At 42.3% G+C, this 19,146-nt stretch overlaps 1 protein-coding gene and 1 long non-coding RNA gene across 4 annotated transcripts; one reads left to right on the top strand and one right to left on the bottom strand.

The window, feature by feature from the left end:
• Positions 1 to 302: 302 nt before the first annotated feature.
• LOC124001911 (snake venom 5'-nucleotidase-like) lies at positions 303 to 11,666 on the top strand. The gene is made up of 9 exons (XM_046309067.1): positions 303 to 643; positions 842 to 1,064; positions 1,199 to 1,387; positions 2,989 to 3,186; positions 3,772 to 3,926; positions 4,085 to 4,193; positions 4,444 to 4,593; positions 4,864 to 5,064; positions 9,392 to 11,666. The coding sequence occupies exons 1-9, from the start codon at positions 332 to 334 to the stop codon at positions 9,556 to 9,558; spliced, it is 1,704 nt and encodes a 567-aa protein (XP_046165023.1). The 5' UTR covers positions 303 to 331; the 3' UTR covers positions 9,559 to 11,666.
• On the bottom strand, positions 11,021 to 17,794 carry LOC124001913. Of its 3 annotated transcripts, none has more exons than XR_006832885.1 (6): positions 17,680 to 17,794; positions 17,405 to 17,566; positions 14,182 to 14,291; positions 11,947 to 12,061; positions 11,673 to 11,718; positions 11,021 to 11,259 (listed from the first exon to the last, which is right to left on the bottom strand). It is a non-coding gene; the product is annotated as an uncharacterized LOC124001913 (long non-coding RNA). The 3 variants fall into 3 exon arrangements; XR_006832884.1 differs by having other exon boundaries at positions 11,021 to 11,256; XR_006832883.1 differs by having other exon boundaries at positions 11,021 to 11,256; positions 11,673 to 12,061.
• Positions 17,795 to 19,146: the final 1,352 nt, after the last annotated feature.

The raw sequence follows: 19,146 nt of genomic DNA, 5'->3' as shown, positions 1-19,146 counted from the left end.
AATGTTTGCATATATTTAGCCATATAAATCCAGCGTAGCCACATGGTATTATAGTGAGGCACTGTGTGGAAAACATGAATGGGTATTCATGTGGTCTTAGCTCCTCAACTAAACCTACTATTGTTCTTTATGAAGAAAATTATAGGGACAGACGACCACGGCAACAACATCCGAGGAGCCAAGTATTTAAACATGTGTTAACACTTAACTATCCATGTACACGCCTACTAAATTAGTTTAATTTGGAACTAGAGTCTAGGCACAGAGCCTATTGCACAGTACGTGCTTTGAAGTGAGTGAAATGGATGTGTGGAGGACTCTGCCTCCGTGCATGCATTTGGCTTTGCTCTTTTTCTTCATGCATTTTGAAAGTGTGTCAACTTTCGAGCTGACATTGCTACACACCAACGATGCTCACGCTCGGATTGAGGAGAATAGTAGAGAGTCGGGTAAATGTAGCCCAGGTAGTCCTTGTTTTGGCGGAGTGGCCAGGAGGTTCACAAAAATAGCAGACATCCGGAGCAAAGAACGGAATGTGTTATTGCTGGATGCTGGCGATCAGTTTCAGGGTACTGTCTGGTTCAACTACTACAAAGGGGAGGAAGCTGCGTATTTCATGAACAAGCTTGGATATGATGCGATGGTAAGCCATTTCCATCAACCTTGATGAAATTGTGAATTAGGTATAGTACATTTTATCACACTTTATCTTTCTCAGTATCTCTCACACACGCACAAGTACATACACACACACACAGAGAGACAAAGAGCATGATCTGATATAATAATTCACTTAATCATGTCGTGAGACAGGTAATAGTTATCTTTCCCTGGCTTTCAGGCATTTGGAAACCATGAGTTTGACAATGGAGTGGAGGGCCTGCTCCGCCCTTTTCTGCAGAAGGTGAACTTCACTGTTCTCAGTGCCAACATCAAGGCAGATGCAACACTCGCCCCAACTATCAATGGTTACTATCAACCCTACACAACATTCACGATGGGCTCTGAAATAGTGGCTGTGGTAGGTTACACCTCAGTGGAAACTCCAGTCTTATCCTTACCAGGTAAAATAGAGGGTTTGGTTGATGGATCATTTGATGGGTTGCTCGCTTAATCACTAGCTTATTCGAGGAATTTCAGGTCAAGTCACTCACAGTTGTGTGACTCACCTTAAACTTTTCTATTGTGTACACTCCAGGTCCACACCTGATCTTTGAGGATGAGATCAAAGCCTTGCAGATCCAGGTGGATAAACTGATCGCTCTTGGTTACAATAAGATCATCGCCCTTGGTCACTCTGGATTTGACGTGGATATAGACATCGCCAAGCGAGTGAAAGGCGTGGACCTGGTCATCGGCGGACACACCAACACTTTCCTCTACACAGGTGCCCAATTATTCAGTTGTTACATTGTCATAGCTCTGTGATTACAGAAAGTTGAACTATGTGGATGTGTAAACAGGGTCAATGTCCACTATGTCAGCCTTTCACAAGTATCCTCTTGGGTTTTATCATATCAGTCACATTTTGGGAGTTTCTTGTTCAGCAAAGAAATACACTACCGTTCAAAAGTTTGGGGTCACTTAGTCCTTGTTTTTGAAAGAAAAGCACATTTTGTAACGGCGTTCTTCGTTTGTTGAAAGAGAGTCGGACCGAAATGCAGCGTGGTGGTTACTCATGTCTTTAATAAAGAAACGACGATACATGAAATAACTTATAGATACAAAAACAACAAACGGAACGTGAAACCTAATACAGCCTATCTGGTGAACACTACACAGAGACAGGAACAATCACCCACGAAATACACAGTGAAACCCCGGCTACCTAAATACGGTTCCCCATCAGAGACAACAAGAATCACCTGACTCTGATTGAGAACCGCCTCAGGCAGCCAAGCCTATACTAGACACACCCCTAATCAACCACAATCCTAATGCCTACAAAAAACCCAATACGACAATACAATAAACCCATGTCACACCCTGGCCTGAACAAATAATTAAAGAAAACACAAAAAACTAAGACCAAGGCGTGACACATTTGTTATCCATTAAAATAACATCAAATTGATCAGAAATATAGTGTATTTATTGTTAATGTTGTAAATGACTATTGTAGCTGGAAACGGCTGACTTTCTATGGAATATCTGCATAGGCATACCGAGGCCCATGATCAGCAACCACCATTTCTGTGTTCCAACCGGCTGTAACCAGAATAGAAAGAGGAATGGGAGGACCCAACTGCACAACTGAGCAAGAGGACAAGTACATTAGAGTGTCTATTTTGAGAAACAGACGCCTCACAAGTCCTCAACTGGCAGCTTCATTAAATACTACCCGCAAAACACCAGCCTCAACGTCAACAGTGAAGAAGTGACTCCGGGATGCTGGCCTTCCAGACAGAGTTGCAAACAAAAAGCCATGTCTCAGACTGGCCAATAAAAATAAAAGATAGGCAAAATAACACAGACACTGGACAGAGGAACTCTGCCTAGAAGGCCAGCATCCCGGAGTCGCCTCTTCACTGTTGATGTTGAGACTGTTGTTTAAAATAATAAACTTGGATTAGCTAACACAATGTGTTGTTGGAACACACGAGTGATGGTTGCTGATAATGGGCCTCTGTATGCCTATGTAGATATTCCAATAAAAATCTGCCGTTTCCAGCTACAATAGTCATTTACAACATTAACAATGTCTACACTGTATTTCTGATCAATTTGATGTTATTTTAATGGACAAAAAAATAGCTTTTCTTTCAAAAACAAGGACATTTCTAAGTTACCCCAAACTTTTGAATGGCAGTCAGTGTTACAAACCAAATTGAGATTTGAATGATTTGAATGAAGCACACACTGATTTGAATGAAGCACACACTGTTAAGTGTCAATGTAGCCTGTCAATGTTATGACACAATGATAAAGTTCAAATGTGAAATAGTCAAGTGGGAGGAAGATAGATAACAGGCCTGTTTGTCATTGTAGGGAGTGTCCCATCTTCAGAGGTGCCGATGGGTCCCTACCCCTTCACGGTGAGGTCTGAGGACGGGAGAGATGTCCCTGTGGTACAGGCTTTTGCCTTTGGGAAGTACTTGGGATACCTCAATTTGGTCTTCGATAAAGCTGGGAACGTGCTGAAGGCGAATGGGAACCCCATCCTGCTGGACAGCAGCATAGCCCAGGGTAAACTACTGGAAGAGTTGTGACTGACTATCTGGATCTGACTGATAACAATAGACATCAATATGCACTAGTCAACACAGTGGTTGTTTTGGCGGTGTCTGAGGTGGAACTGCGTAATAGCTGTCAAACCAGAAGAAGATCGTGGTGTTAACTTATCGCGGACACTGCTATTGGATGCAACAAAACCACATGCGACTTTATATCAGAGAAATCCTATGCAGCCACATTACAAGTTCGAACACTCGAATGCGTGATGTACTATTGTCTACACATCGATTTGACATATTTATATCATCGCTTGAGCCTACACCTTCTATTGAGATGTTGAACGTTTAACACAGTAGAGATAATAGGGAGTATTTTTGGACACTCCCTTCCTATCAGCTCATACCGCAGTTATGCAGTTAGTTATCTCCAACACCGCCAAAACATCCACCACGCGGATGTCGGACAACGCAGGTTAACACTCGATCTGATTGAATCGAGGCCTAACTGCAGTCATTGCTTTCCTCTTTCTTTTGTTGAACATTCATTCAAAGCCATGTTTTTACACTAAACAACATGACTCCGGTCTCTGTCTCTCAGATCCAGGTATCCTTGCTGATGTTGACGAGTGGAAGAAGAACTTGGCCCAGTACTCGTCTCAGTACGTGGGGAAAACCCTGGTGTATCTCAATGGATCCTTCAATGAGTGCCGGTTCCGAGAGTGCAACCTGGGGAACCTCATCTGTGACGCAATGGTGAGTACGTGGCAGACGCTTTCACCATGCGGAATATCATTCTCAGCCCAGGTGGACGTATGTCAGTGTTCTGTCCATTACAGGTGGACTTGACCCCGATTGAGGGCTTTCCCCTATACTGAAGTGTGTGACCACTGTGTTTCCACGGACTCTTCTAGATTCATCACAATATCAAGTATGCAGATGAGATCCAGTGGAATCACGTCAGTTTATGCATCCTGAACAGTGGAGGCATAAGGACAGGAATAGATGAAAGTCACAAAAATGGTGTGTCATAAGTCATAATGGGTTCATAAAGTGTTTTGAAACTTCTGCCAACTAATTTAAGAATCCTTATATTACTAACTAAACAGTCATTTTAAAATGGAAAAATTAGCCACTTTACAGTGATGCCATTCATGACTTCAGAAATGAAGGTCCTCACTTCTACAGTGTGAGGCTGTCCTAATAAACTTCTACAGAGTAAGGCTGTCCATATTATGGACACCATACATTTATTCTACATTGCTTTCTCAAGGCACCATCACCATGGAGGAAGTTATATCAGTCTTACCATTTGGGGGCACTTTTGATCTGGTGCAGTTGAAGGGGTCAACCTTGAAAAAGGCATTTGAAAACTCTGTCCGAAGATACGGGAGCAGCAGAGGAGAATTTCTTCAAGTTTCAGGTACCAGTCAATAAGTGATTATTTTGGGCACTGTGGTTTAAAAATATAATTGGAGGATATACTGTACATTATAGTTCTATTTTACATTCCTTTGTATGAAACAGCACTTATGTAATACACTCACTGTGATCTTTATAGATTTGACTTAATTCCTTCCTGTACATTTTGTATACAGTATATTGACCAACAAGTTGTATTTTTGGATCCCACTGCTGCCACCAAATGTAAAGATTGATACTGAATCCCTTTCTGGCTGCTTCAACTTCCCAGGAATCCATGTGGAATACGACCTGTCACGGTCGGTGGGGGACCGTGTGATGTCCTTGAGCCTCCGCTGCTCTCAGTGCCGTGTGCCCAGATACGAATCTCTGGACCCAGACAGGCTGTACAAGCTGGTCCTACCATCTTACATCGCAGACGGAGGAGATGGTTTTACCATGATTAAGGAGGAGAAACTGAAACATGACACTGGTGAGTCCATTGGGCAGGGTGCGATGGTTTGAACAGAACAGGGGCCTGTTCAGGAAGGTGCAAAGATACAGAACTTTCACATTGAAATGACTGTCTGTCATGGAGGATAGGGAATTATAAAACTGTTTGTTTGGATCCTAGATGCTGACTGGACAAGCAGCGTTCCAAACCATGCTGTATTGATGGACACAGGCCCACTATGGCCACTAACAGTTCCATCTGAAAATGATCACTGCGCCTCATAAGAATATCATGTTCATGTTGCTGTCAAAACATCTCTTGTATTTATCTCAACTCGCACATTATTTCCCTTTGCTTCCAGACTAGCATTTATTTTTACAGCAGTACAGCAGTACCAGTACCAGATCAATGTGGAGCTATATACAGGTATTTACCAGTACCAGATCAATGTGGAGCTATATACAGGTATTTACCAGTACCAGATCAATGTGGAGCTATATACAGGTATTACCAGTACCAGATCAATGTGGAGCTATATACAGGTATTACCAGTACCAGATCAATGTGGAGCAAAATACAGGTATTACCAGTACCAGATCAATATGGAGCTATATACAGGTATTACCAGTGCCAGATCAATGTGGAGCTATATACAGGTATTTACCAGTACCAGATCAATTTGGAGCTATATACAGGTATTACCAGCACCAGATCAATGTGGAGCTATATACAGGTATTTACCAGAACCAGATCAATGTGGATCTATAATATAGTCTAGTGAGTGTGTATATGGTGTGTATAAAGTCTAGTGAATGTGTGTATATGGTGTGTATATATAGTCTAGTGAGTGTGTATATGGTGTGTATATATAGTCTAGTGAGTGTGTATATGGTGTGTATATATAGTCTAGTGAGTGTGTATATGGTGTGTATATATAGTCTGGTGAGTGTGTATATGGTGTGTATATATAGTTACCGTTTTATAGTTACTGTTTTCCGAACTATCGCAGAGTGAACAGTCTATGGCTTGGGTGGCTGGAGTCTTTGGCAATTTTACAGGCCTTCCTCTGACACGGCCTGATATAGAGGTCCAGGATGTAGGGGAGCTCGGCCCCAGTGATGTACTGGGCTGTCCACCCCACCCTTCTTTAGCGCTTTGCGATCAAGGGCGGTGCAATTGTCATACCAAGCGGTGATGCAGCCAGTCAAGGTGCTCTTGATGGTAAAGCTGTAGAACGTTTTGAGAATCTAAGGGCCCATGCCAAATCTTTTCAGTCTCCTGAGGGGAAGAGGCACTGCCGTGCCCTCTTCACAACTGTGCGGGTGTGTGTGGACCATGTTAAGTCCTTAGTGATGTGGATGCCAAGGAACTTGCCAAGCCCCATCGATGTGGATTGGTTAGGATACGTTCTTATTCACTGAGGACATCGTCAATGATCATCATCGTCAATGATGAAGCCTGTGGCTGTTGTGCTAAACTCCTCAATTTAATTATGTAGCAACATGCCCAAAATAACTAACAACCAGATTTTTGTCCGGACTATATCTTCTTGTGGGAAGCACTTCCTGGTGTGCCTTATTGCTTAAATTATGTGAGCTCTAATCATTACATTACACCTCACTGAATATACCCGAGAAACAAAATTGTACAAAGTTAATTTGGAAAGTATTCAGACCCCTTGACTTCTTCCATATTTGCTATGTTATAGCCTTACTCTAAAATGGATTCAATAATTTTTTTCTCATTAATCTACACATAATAGCCCATAATGACAAAGCAAAAAAAGGTTTTAGAAAATTTTGCAAAAAACTCAAATAGAAATACCTTATTTACATAGTATTCAGATCGTTTGCTGTGAGACTTGAAATTGAGCTCAGATGCATCCTGTTTCCATTGATCATCCTTGAGATATTTCTACAACTTGATTGGAGTCCACCTGTGGTAAATTCAATTGATTGGACATGATTTGGAAAGGCACATACCTGTCTATATAAGGTCCCACAGTTGACAGTGCATGTAGAGCTCCGAGACAGGATTATGTCGAGGCACAGATACCAAAGGAAGGATACCAAAACATTTCTGCAGCATTGAAGGTCCCCAAGAACCAAGTAGCCTCCATCATTCTTAAATGGAAGAAGTTTGGAACCACCAAGACTCTTCCTAGAGCTGGCCGCCTGGCCAAACTGAGCAATCGGGGGAGAAGGGCCTTGGTCAATGAGGTGACCAAGAACCTGATGGTCACTCTGACAGAGCTACAGAGTCCCTCTGTGGAGATGGGAGAACCTTCCAGAAGGACAACCATCTCTGCAGCACTCCACCAATCAGGCCTTTATGGTAGAGTGGCCAGACGGAAGCCACTCCTCAGTAAAAGGCACATGACAGACCGCTTGTCCGCTTGTAAAAGGCACCTAAAGGACTCTCAGGCCTTGAGTAACAAAATTCTCTGGTCTGATGAAAACAAGATTGAACTATTTGGCCTGAATGCCAAGCGTCACGTCTGGAGGAAACCTGGCACCATCCTTATGGTGAAGCATGGTGGTGGCAACATCATGCCGTGGGGATGTTTTTAAGCAGCAGGGACTGGGAAACTTGTCAGGATCGAGGGACAGATTAAACGGAGCAGAGTACAGCGAGATCCTTGATGAAAACCTGCTCCAGCGTGCTCAGGACCTCAGACTGGGGCAAAGGTTCACCTTCCAACAGGACAACGACCTTTAGAACACAGCCAAGACAACGCAGGATCAGCTTTGGGACAAGTCTCTGAATGTCCTTGAGTGGCCCAGCCAGAGCTCGGACTTGAACCTAATCAAACATTTCTGGAGAGACCTGAAAATAGCTGTGCAGCGACACTCCCCATCCAATCTGCCAGAGCTTGAGAGGATCTACAGAGAATAATGGGAGAAACTCCCCAAATACAGGTGTGCCAAGCTTGTAGCTCATACCCAAGAAGAATCAAGGCTGTAATCGATGCCAAAGGTGCTTCAAAAAGGTACTGAGTAAAGGGTCTGAATATTTATGTAAATGTGATATTTCAGTTTTTCTTTTTTAGAAATGTGCAAAAATTCCTAAAAATCTGTTTTTGCTTTGTCATTATGGGGTATTGTGTGTAGATTGATGAGGGGGTAAAGACAATTTTATCTGTATCGTAACAAAATGTGGAAAAAGTGGGTTCTGAATACTTGCCGAATGCACTGTATGTACTGAAGCCTTGTTGGTAGTGAAATTGAATGAAAAATCTAAATAAATAACCCTTGTGCCTCATTATAAATTACACATAGGCTCATGTAGTAACTTTTCTGGAGGACAAATATCCAAATGAAAAGTCTCAAATGAGAAATGAATGTTCTCTGTTTTCTGAAAATACCTTTGAGTTGTAGTAACCTCAGTTTAATGGGCCGTTGGACGTGGCTGGCACATCTGGTGAACATCTGCATCGGTTATGACAAAACACTAGTTTAGGAGACCATGGTGTCATCCTCCTTGATTTGACAAGCAACATCCCTATGAGCAAAAGATGTTGATTTAGTTGAAAATACATATGTGCTCACTGGGATACAGCTAACTAAGTAGTTTTCCTTATGACCAACAAGCAACCTTTAAAGTTACATTCAGTGTTACATTAGAATTGATTGCCATTCAGTGTTACGTTAGAATTGGTTATCATTCAGTGTTATATTAGAAAATGTTCACATACAGGGTCTGGTGTATGTCCGACCAGTGAGTGTCACTCACGAGTAACAGCAGGTGTTACCAAGAATTAGCATTGTGTGAACTCTGGGCCTGTTAAACACTGTTTCCCAGACCCAAAGTAAATCTTTTACAGAAACATTACTGTAAGTACAATCTAAACAACCTTTCTTTAAACATTTTTCATACATGTAAAAAAATACTTCTATTTGTCCTCTAAAAGCTAAAACACTGCACAGATGAAGGCATTGCCTCTGCTGCTGTGACACTGTATATGACATTACATTACAGAGAAGATTAAATTAAAGGCCTTCAACTTACAGAAAATATCTGTGAAAAAAGTATCCTAGTTGAACTCATAAGCACTTGAAGAGACCCATTACTACTTCATGAGTACAAGCTTAAAATACTTGTTGACTGTGCTTATGGGGGCGTATTGCATGTCATACAGGCTTAAAAAATATGCCATTACAATGCAGTAAACATATTCACAGCGGGTTCAAATTATCTTTTTAATCAACATGGTTTTAACTAATATTGGTTGTGGCAACCATGATGCCTTACCTCAAGCCATATAGTGAGTGAATACCGTAGTACATGGGAAAAAAAATAAAAGAATCTATTACCCTGTTATAGCAACAGAGGATTAACCTCATATATTCTATACTATCGCCTATAGGTGATCTGGACATCTCGGTTTTCGGGAACTACATCAAGGAGATGAAGAGGGTGTACCCAACTGTGGAGGGCCGCATCAAGTTCAGAAACTCATCCATGGCGGCTGGGGCCAACTGTCTGACTTTGTTACTGCTAGGCCTGATGTGGGCCCTGTCCACAAGTTTATGAGAGATTATTTCCAGAAGATCACAATATGGCAGGTTTCTGTGGTGATGTGTCACATATTTTTATTTTTCTAAAACGGCTGCTGTTTATGAGAAAGAGTATTATACTATTTCAAGAAACAATGTATTTATATTTGCTTTACTACAGTATATGCAGGTACATACAGGCAAGTGACACAAAAACTGCCAATGACTTTGTTTTGTCACTTTTATAAAGTCATGTATATTTGCATTTTATTGTTGTTGCAATTTAGCCGTATTGATTGACATATTTGTGAAAGTTAATGAAAGCAAAATATTTTAGGTTAAAACCTTTTGATACTTTCAGACCCCTCAAAGATTTAGTAGATGAAGAGCTGGTGCATGTCAAATGTGTATTTTGCATGCAGGAGTGCCTTCAGAAAGTATTCATACCCCTTGACTTCTTCCACATTTTGTTGCGTTCCAGCCTGAATTTAAAATGAATTAAATAGATTAAGTCAAGGGGTATGAATACTTTCTGAATGCACTGTACAGTAAGTCTGACTGTCCTGTGTGTTCGGGGGAGCTGTTGTGTTTCCACTGAAGTGATGACAGTTCCGATGAAGGAATCTAAAGAATTCTCACCATTTAGCTCTGAGGCAAGCCAAATAATACCATGGAAAAACCCATGGCATTAAAACATCACTATTTCCAAGTCTTTCCGGAAAGGCAGGACTGCAAGCTGCCAATGACAGCGGCAGAGTGCAGACTAAAATGAGTCATGGCTCTGAACATGCGCATGTTTACTTCATGATAATTATAGGCCTATAAGGGCACAAGGCGAGACCCAAATGCAGACACAGGAGGCAAATGGTAGAGCTCCGATATTTATTATAACAAAGGGAGTAGGCAAAGGCAGGTCGGGGACAGGCAATAGTTCATAACCCGGGTCAGAGTCCAAACAGTACCAGGCAATAGGCAGTCTCAAGGTCAGGCCAGGCAGGGGTCAGAAACCAGATCAAGTCCAAAACAGTACCAGGCGATAGGCAGTCTCAAGGTCAGGCCAGGCAGGGGTCAGAAACCAGATCAAGTCCAAAACAGTACCAGGCGATAGGCAGTCTCAAGGTCAGGCCAGGCAGGGGTCAGAAACCAGATCAAGTCCAAAACAGTACAAGGGGATAGGAAGTATGTTGGTCAGAACAAGCAGAGTGGTCAGGCAGGCGGGTTCGGAGTCAGAACAGGCAAGGGTCGAAACCAGGAGGACTAGAAACAAACAGAGACTGGGAAAAATAGGAGCAAGGAAAACCACTGGTTGACTTGGCAAACAAGCGGAACTGGCACAGTGAGACAGGAAACACAGGGATATATACACCTGGGATAATAAGCGACACCTGGAGGGGGTGGAGACAATCACAAGGACATGTGAACCAGATCAGGGTGTGACAAGGCCAGACAAGAAACGATATGGGGAGGTTTAAAAAAGCAGCGACCAAGTTTGATTAATGAGTCTTCAGACATTTTTCTTTTATTACCACAATCATGTTCAGTCACTTCCCCTTTTCAGTATTATTGTTTTATGAATCAGTAAACATTATCACAAGTGCAGCGGTATGAGTGGTTTTAAGTGCTGTATATACAGTTTATTCCAACAACATGCAGCAGATGAAGCAGAGACTAAAGCCAGACAATCCTCTTGCCACGTCCATGGAGCCATGTTAGAAGCAGTCTCCTGCTGTCCCTGCTGCTGGTTGAAACCCCCCCCCATAAAATCCACATGTACAATCAATGTATGTATTAACATTAAGGCTGTAAAGCCCAAACATCTGTGTATGCTGATGCAGTGAAAATAATTAAAAACATTGAATAATGAAGTAAGCTTTATGTGACATATTTTTGAGTATGGACCCATTACACATTTTTGTTTGTATTAACAATGATGGAATTATTATAGGATGAATGTTCTGCTTTATCAGTCAGTAGAGCCATACTTCAGCATTTCAATAAAGTGAATTAAACATTGAAAAGTATTGTCTGGAAAAGTTGTGTGAATCAAATGACATGTTCCAACACAGCTACTAGAGTCTCCTAGCAGACATGCAGGTGCCTCACTTTCAATAAGTTACATTGAAATAATCATAACATAACTCATCAATTTACCTTGTTCAGTTCAGGAAACAGTTCTAAAAGAACCAGGTCCAGTCAACTGAGGAAAATAGATGCAAATGAATACAAATTCTGACACATCCTAATCTGGTCTTTTCATCACTGAACTGAAATGTGTTTACTTCTGTTTAAATCATGCAGTACAGTCAAACAGCCCTTAACTGTTGTTGATGAATTGTGGTAAACTATGTTGTGCAGTGTACTGCACTGAATACAGTGAGTGCCATACTTACTAGGGGTGTATAATATTTGATAACTTTTCACATACTGTACATAAAGTAGACCCCTTCCACAGTGATCATCTTCATGAAGTAGTTCTGGTTGTGTTTCTTCTCTGCTCTCTCCGATCGGTTGGCGTTGTTCTTGAACAGGTCATTGAAGAGCTAGGAAGTTCAAAACAAACATCACTTTACAATGCAGTGGAGAAGATTACAACATGACAGAAAACTTCCAGCAATGGCAATATATTTCTAGGATCATTTCTCATTTGGCTGGGATATCAAATGTCTCTCCTAACTAAAAACACTTGTCAGCTGAGGTAGGCAGTTCTCTGCTGCCAATGACTGGAACGAATAGCAAAAATCACTGAAGCTGGAGACTCATATCTCCCTCACTAACTTTAAGCATCAGCTGTCAGAGCAGCTCACAGATCACTGCACATAGCGCATCTGGAAATAGCCCATCCAACTACCTCATCCCCATATTGTTATTGTTATTTATTTATTTTGCTCCTTTGCACCCCAGTATCTCTACTTGCATTCATCTTCTGCATATCTATCACTCCAGTGTTTAATTGCAATTACTACGCCACTACGACCTATTTATTGCCTTACCTCCATAATCTTACCTCATTTGCACACACTGTATATAGATTTTTTTCCTATTGTGTTATTGACTGTATGTTTGTTTATACCATGTGTAACTCTGTGTTGTTGTTTGTGTCGCACTGCTTTGCTTTATCTTGGCCAGGTCGCAGTTGTAAATGAGAAATTGTTGTCAACTGGCCTACCTGGTTAAATAAAAGTGAAATAAAAATCCATTTAAAAAGGCGTGTGGGAGTCTGTGTGCCAGACACAAGTCGGAAAAGTATTCGTTTCCCTTTCAAATATGTCGTGTGCATTTGATTTAACTTCCCCAGTTTAATGGAACCAATGGAAAAGTGCAAAGTCCAACCTAAAAAAAACAGAAAGCAAACTAATACTATTTAGATCCAGGTGTGGTGTGTGTGACCACCTTCCTGTCATTCTCTGACATGTGATTGAGGATGGTCAGCTCTGGCAGGCTGGGTTTGGGGCTTGGGTAATTCACAAAGGACTGGCGGAATGGCTCCAAATACTGGCCTTTCTGAGATGGAAAAAAACACAGAGGAGATTCCTTATACGTCACCGGCCAGTTTATTAGGGTCACCCATCTAGTAACGGGTCGGACCCCCCTTTGCCTCCAGAACAGCCTGAATTCTTTGGAGCAATCTACAAGATGTCGGAAACGTTCCACAGGGATGTTGGTCCATGCTGACATCACGCAGTTGCTGCAGATTGGACAATGTTACATTCATGCTGCAAAAAGCCCATTCCATTTCATCCCAAAAATGCTCTATTGGGTTGAGGTCTGGGGACTGCGCAGGCCGCTCAAACTGAACTCACTGTCATGTTAGACAACAAAAAATTCCGCTCCTCAATTGTCCAGTGTTGGTCGTCTGCAGAAATAGCCCATCTGACAAAGATTGGTGAGTTGTGCGTTCCGAGATATTGTTCTGCGCCGTTATTTATCGGTTTGTGGCCCAACTGTTAGCTTGCACAATTCTTGCCATTCTCCTTCGACCTCTCTCATGAACTAGCTGTTTTCGCACACAGGACTGCCGTTGACTGGATGTTTTTGTTTGTCGCGCCATTTTCGGTAAACCCTAGACACTGTCGTGCGTGTTTGTAGGAGCCATCCATTTTTGTGAACGGGGTGGTGGAGCTCATGAACTGAGAACTTTTGATCTTTTTAACAGTTACATTTGTTATGTTACACTGAAGACATTGGATCCCTGCTCTTCCTATTTATTTAAACTGGCGCACTATAATAACATAGCTGACATGAGTTATAGGTGGATTCCACATGCATGTTGGGCTTACATTCTTAAAGGACTATCCTGGAATATACAGGAAGCTGTTGATGGGAGGATGGCTCATAATAATGGCTGGAATGGAATTGAACGCATGGAAGCCATGTGTTTGATAACATTCCATTTTTTCCTTTCCAGCCATTACTATGAGCCCATCCTCTCCAATTAAGGTGCCACCGGCCGCCTGTGCCGGGAATTATTTTACCACGATGCCCCCACAGCATTCTTTCCCCACCAAAGTCGAAAAAGCATGATGTACTTCTTTTATCAGTTGTCTGGGCACTGAGTTGATGGTCAAAGGAGTTCAACGGGAGAGCAGGTTGTGAGAGATGTTATTAACATAGAACCGCACAAACAGATCTGGGACCAGGCTACTTGGCCGGTGTTGCATACCTAGATTGACATCAGGCAGCATCTTGTCCACGAACTGAGTCCAGACTGTGAGGAGATGGGAAGTCTGCCAACAGCTGACTGTTGCTCAGCTCTGGGTCCTGGAGCAGTTTCTGGAAGATAGCCAACAATATTCACTTTGTTTACAGATTCATAGAGGGCTGACAGAATAGCACTTTGTTATTAATTTAGAACAATGGAACTTGAGAGACTGGAAACAGTGCAGGGTAAACCACAGTAAGCCTATATTTGGGGTTCAGTGGTAGATTTTGACCACACCAGCCCTGGGATTTGAGCCATCGACCCTTTGGTTACTAATCCACCTCTCTAACCTCTACACTTACTGCAGCCACTACATAAACTGGTAGGTATTCATATGGTGACAGACCACAAAGCTATTTCTGAAGCATGACCTCTGTTGTTTTACTGGTGCAGTGTGAAGTTGCCCCTAGAAGCTGATCAGTGGATCATTTTCCTCACTAATGGTTAAGGTTATGGTTGGGGAGGGGAAGCTGATCCTATATCTGTACCTAAGGGACACTTCACCCCAGAGCTTGTTTACTACATAACGACTACCTGGATGTACTCCTGGAACTTCTTGGTACCAGAACACATTAAAAAACAATGTTATAATAAAGCATTGCTTGCTTTGAATTCACAAAGGATCTCAGAGTAGGAGTGCTGATCTAGGATCAGGTTCCCCCTCTCTAGTTAATCTCAATCATTACAATCTGATCCTATATCAACATGCCTACTCCAACACTATTGTGAATACAGGCACAGGCTTGTGTGGAACGGCACAGAACTGCAGCAAGGTTAAAGGGGAAACACATTGCAAAGGACCACTGTGATTGAGTGACATATACAGGAAGTACTGTAATAAACGAGTACAGGATCTAAAATAGGATATGTATTCACTGACAACAGCTCTAGTAGGGGTAAAATACAGCTAGAATGGGAAATATCTAGTGCATCAGCTACGGAAGACTCTGGGAGAAGAATAATAAGAGCAATATACTGAGGTTCAAGTCTGCTGTGGGAATTATGAGGATAGTCAGAGGATAGAGGGCAGTGGTCTCTGCCAGTGAATCACACATTTGATCACACAACATTACATATTTTCTTAGTAGAAACCCTTAAATTATAATCCTGCTTGAAATTAATAACAGCAAAACAAGTAACTTTGACAACTTTGTAAGTTCACTAATGATCTTGAAAAGAGTCTCAGAGCTCATTTGAATCAATATTTCTGAATATTTTCCTCATTCACCTTTGTACAAAGAAAGAAACAAATCATGGTATTGAATAAGCAAATGTATAGGCCAGTAAATCAACATACATTGTACAGAACAGATCTTGATTCACAAAATGTACTGTGTGCCTTCCTAACTAATCCTGGATCCACACTGCCACCCAGGGGCCACACACTGTACAACCTACCATGTCGTCCTCTGCCTCCACCAGGGCGTAGGAGGGCAACAGTGTCTCCCGACCCCTCCTGTCTCAGCCTCCAGCATTTATGCTGCAGTAGTTTGTGTCGGGGGGCTAGGGTCAGTCTGTTATATCTGGAGTATTTCTCCTGTCTTATCCGGTGTCCTGTATGAATTTAAGTTTGCTCTCTAATTCTCTCTCTCTTTTTCTCTCTTGGAGGACCTGGGCCCTAAGACCATGCCTCAGGAATACCTGGCCTGATGACTCCTTGCTGTCCCCAGTCCACCTTGCTATGCTGCTGCTCCAGTTTCAACTGTTCTGCCTGTGGCTATGGAACCCTGACCTGTTCACCGGACATGCTACCTGTCCAAGACCTGCTGTTTTCAACTCTCTAGAGACAGCAGGAGTGGTAGAGATACTCTGAATGATCAGCTATGAAAAGCCAACTGACATTTACTCCTGAGGTGCTGACCTGTTGCACCCTCGACAACCACTGTGATTATTATTTTTTGACCCTGCTGGTCATCTATGAACATTTGAACATCTTGGCCATGTTCTGTTATAATCTCCACCCGGCACAGCCAGAAGAGGACTGGCCACCCCTCATAGCCTGGTTCCTCTCTAGGTTTCTTCCTAGGTTCTGGCCTTTCTAGGGAGATTTTCCTAGCCACTGTGCTTCTACACATGCATTGCTTGCTGTTTGGGGTTTTAGGCTGGGTTTCTGTACAGCACTTTGTGACATCAGCTGATGCAACAAGGGCTTTATAAATACATTTGATTGATTGACCACTACGGCATGAGGACCTCAGCAACTGGAGAGAGAAACACATATCAGCATGACTTGACAAACCTGCCATTTGTAAAAATGAATATTCTGCTTAGAAAACTGCTCATATGGGGCTCCCGGGTGGTACAGCGGTCTAAGGCACTGCATCGGTGCTAGAGGCAGGACTATAGACCATGGTTCGATTCCAGACTGTATCACAACCAGCCGGGATTGGGAGTCCCATAGGGTAGCGCACAATTGGCCCACCGTCGTCCGGGTTAAGGTTTGGCCAGGGTAGGCCGTCATTGTAAATAAGAATTTGTTCTTAACTGACTTGCCTAGTGAAATAAAGATTCAATACAATAAATAAAAAATAAACAGGAAGGGATTACCTGTACTTCAAAACCCCTTTCCTTTTTTTTGGCCGTTGCATAACAGTTTAAAATAACATGACCCCAGGCCTTACCAGCAGCAGACAGGCTGCTCTAGCAGACTTGTTGCACCATGTAAACGCTTCCACTTCGCAGCCATGTCCTCTCAGTGCCACTTGACACCAATTGACATTTTCATAAGTGTCACTTGGTGATAAGTAAGTCACCACAGACAGAGGAAGACAAGAGTGGTGAATGAGAGGGAGGAACTACAACCAGTGCTATAGCTAATTTTGGAATGTGTATACAGTGTGAAATAAATACATCTCTAATTAGTCTATTAGCTAGGTGAACTCAATACCTTATTTCCTGTGTAATGAAGGGCAGAAGGGAAGGGAATCAAGACTTGGACCTGGTCCAGAAACAACCCTTCCCCCCTTCGGTAAACAACCCCTTCCCCTTTGGTGATTGCAGATTTTAAGCCTTCAATTTTGACTGGAGAGTTTCTGCCATACTGCTTTCACTTATCCATTTCCTTCAGATTTCTAAACACCGAAGGAATAGAGGCTAGGGGGGGGGGGGGTTCTGGGCCAGGACATAGAGATACAATAGACTGAAAACTATCTGGGATATAGGTGAATGGCCAAAGCCTACTTACCCACCGTGAGGCAGAACTGGAGCACGTGCACTGCACCCTCCAGCGTGAGGAAGTTCATGAAGCAGAAGAGCAGGACCTGCTGCTCCCTGATCTTCAGCTGTAGCTTCAGCACTTGAGAGACTTGCTTGGCAATGTAAACATGTTTCCCTTGACAATAAAGCCCTTTCAATTCAAATGAATTGAGAGAGGGTTATCAGACCTAGGATGAAATTAGTTGTAGGGAAGGGCAGTATTTGGGAGAAGAGGAAGGAGGGAGGGGTTACTAGGCTACTTACAGAGGGCTTCTTGTTGCAAACGTCACAGTAGTTGTGCAGGAAGGGAACCAAGGTTGAGCTAGGCTCTATGGCGGCCTTGGGAGGAAAGTTCTCTATGAATATGAGAAGCAAATGGTTCATGGAGATCTAAAATGGGAATGAGAATTGATTTATAAAGGCCCATTTTGGCTTGTTTAAGTCCTGGGAGAGACAGCAAATCAAGCCTGAAAACAACCTTTTTCTATGTGAATCAGAATATAAATAATCTCTAATGTATCAATGAAACATGTTACAGGTTAAATATTATTAAGGTAAAAAAAATCTGATCACTAGAATAGTCTAAAGCCTGTTTTATCTTTTGAGTTCGGCGTACAAGCACAGCAGCAACAAAATGCAGAGTCACTCAGCTCATCCTCAAACACCTCATCATCTGTAATATCCCTTCACTGGTGAAAACAACCAGGTCATATGTTTATGCATACAAATATTTAATGCAACATGAAGCACTACTTTCGAGGAATACAGTAACACACTTGAGGTGTGTTCAACAAGGTAAATAGTTAGCTAACATATTCCATTTGTTTTGTGTTAGCCGCTAACAGTATTGAAGGGCATAGAAGATAGTGTGCGGCGAACAATGGTGTGTTCATAAATTCACTCTGGGTTGTCAGAATAAGCACAGAGTGTGCTCTGGGCGTTTGTAAATTCACTGCGTTGTCAGATTGTCCTCAGAGGTTTTGGCTCTCGGAGTGTTCCAAACGTGCTCTGGAACCTCTAGCCAAGGAGTAGGGTTGATCCGAGGATTCTGACCTCACAACGGCAGTCAAGCACCCAATATAACCGGCTAAAGTTAGCTAGCTTGCTAGCTACTTTCAGACAAATGAGAGAACACCTCACTCAGGCCATTTTTCTCACCCGAGCAGAGCTGGTTAGGCTGTTTATGTTATCTAATGCGTTGGTGACTGTAACTGTGCTGCTGGAAACAATTGAATTTCTGGTTTTTTTGCCAGAAGTTTATTGACACTGGTCATATTCAACAGGTGTTGCGCGTTCGGAAATTCAGTTATTTTGTACTCTTGCACACAGACGAGAGTCCTCTGAAATCGTAATAGATAGCTAAAGGGAATTTACAAACACACCCTAAGTGTCTGGTTCGGGCCTAAACTTAGACTGTTCATTCAAATCATTCAACTGAAATTGTTACTCTGGCAACATGTTCACTGCAAACAGAAGTCTTGTTTAACTCGCCAGTGATCCTCTGTACCAGGGATACACAACTTTTTGAAGAACCAGTTCCAGAACCTTGAAACAGAGCAAAAAAATATCACATCTTATAACAACGAACCACTTAAGAATGCACAAAATAAGGAGATCTTTTCAATGTCCCATACCTCTACCTAAAGAGAGGCATCCACTTGAGGGAACTTTCAAGTCCAGCCATGGTTGATAGTTCTCTAGAAGTAAGGTTGGTCTGTCAATAGATTAATA

This window comes from Oncorhynchus gorbuscha, linkage group LG17, assembly GCF_021184085.1.
Source record: "Oncorhynchus gorbuscha isolate QuinsamMale2020 ecotype Even-year linkage group LG17, OgorEven_v1.0, whole genome shotgun sequence".
Lineage (NCBI taxonomy): Eukaryota > Metazoa > Chordata > Actinopteri > Salmoniformes > Salmonidae > Oncorhynchus > Oncorhynchus gorbuscha.
This window is presented reverse-complemented; position numbering and strand designations above follow the sequence as displayed.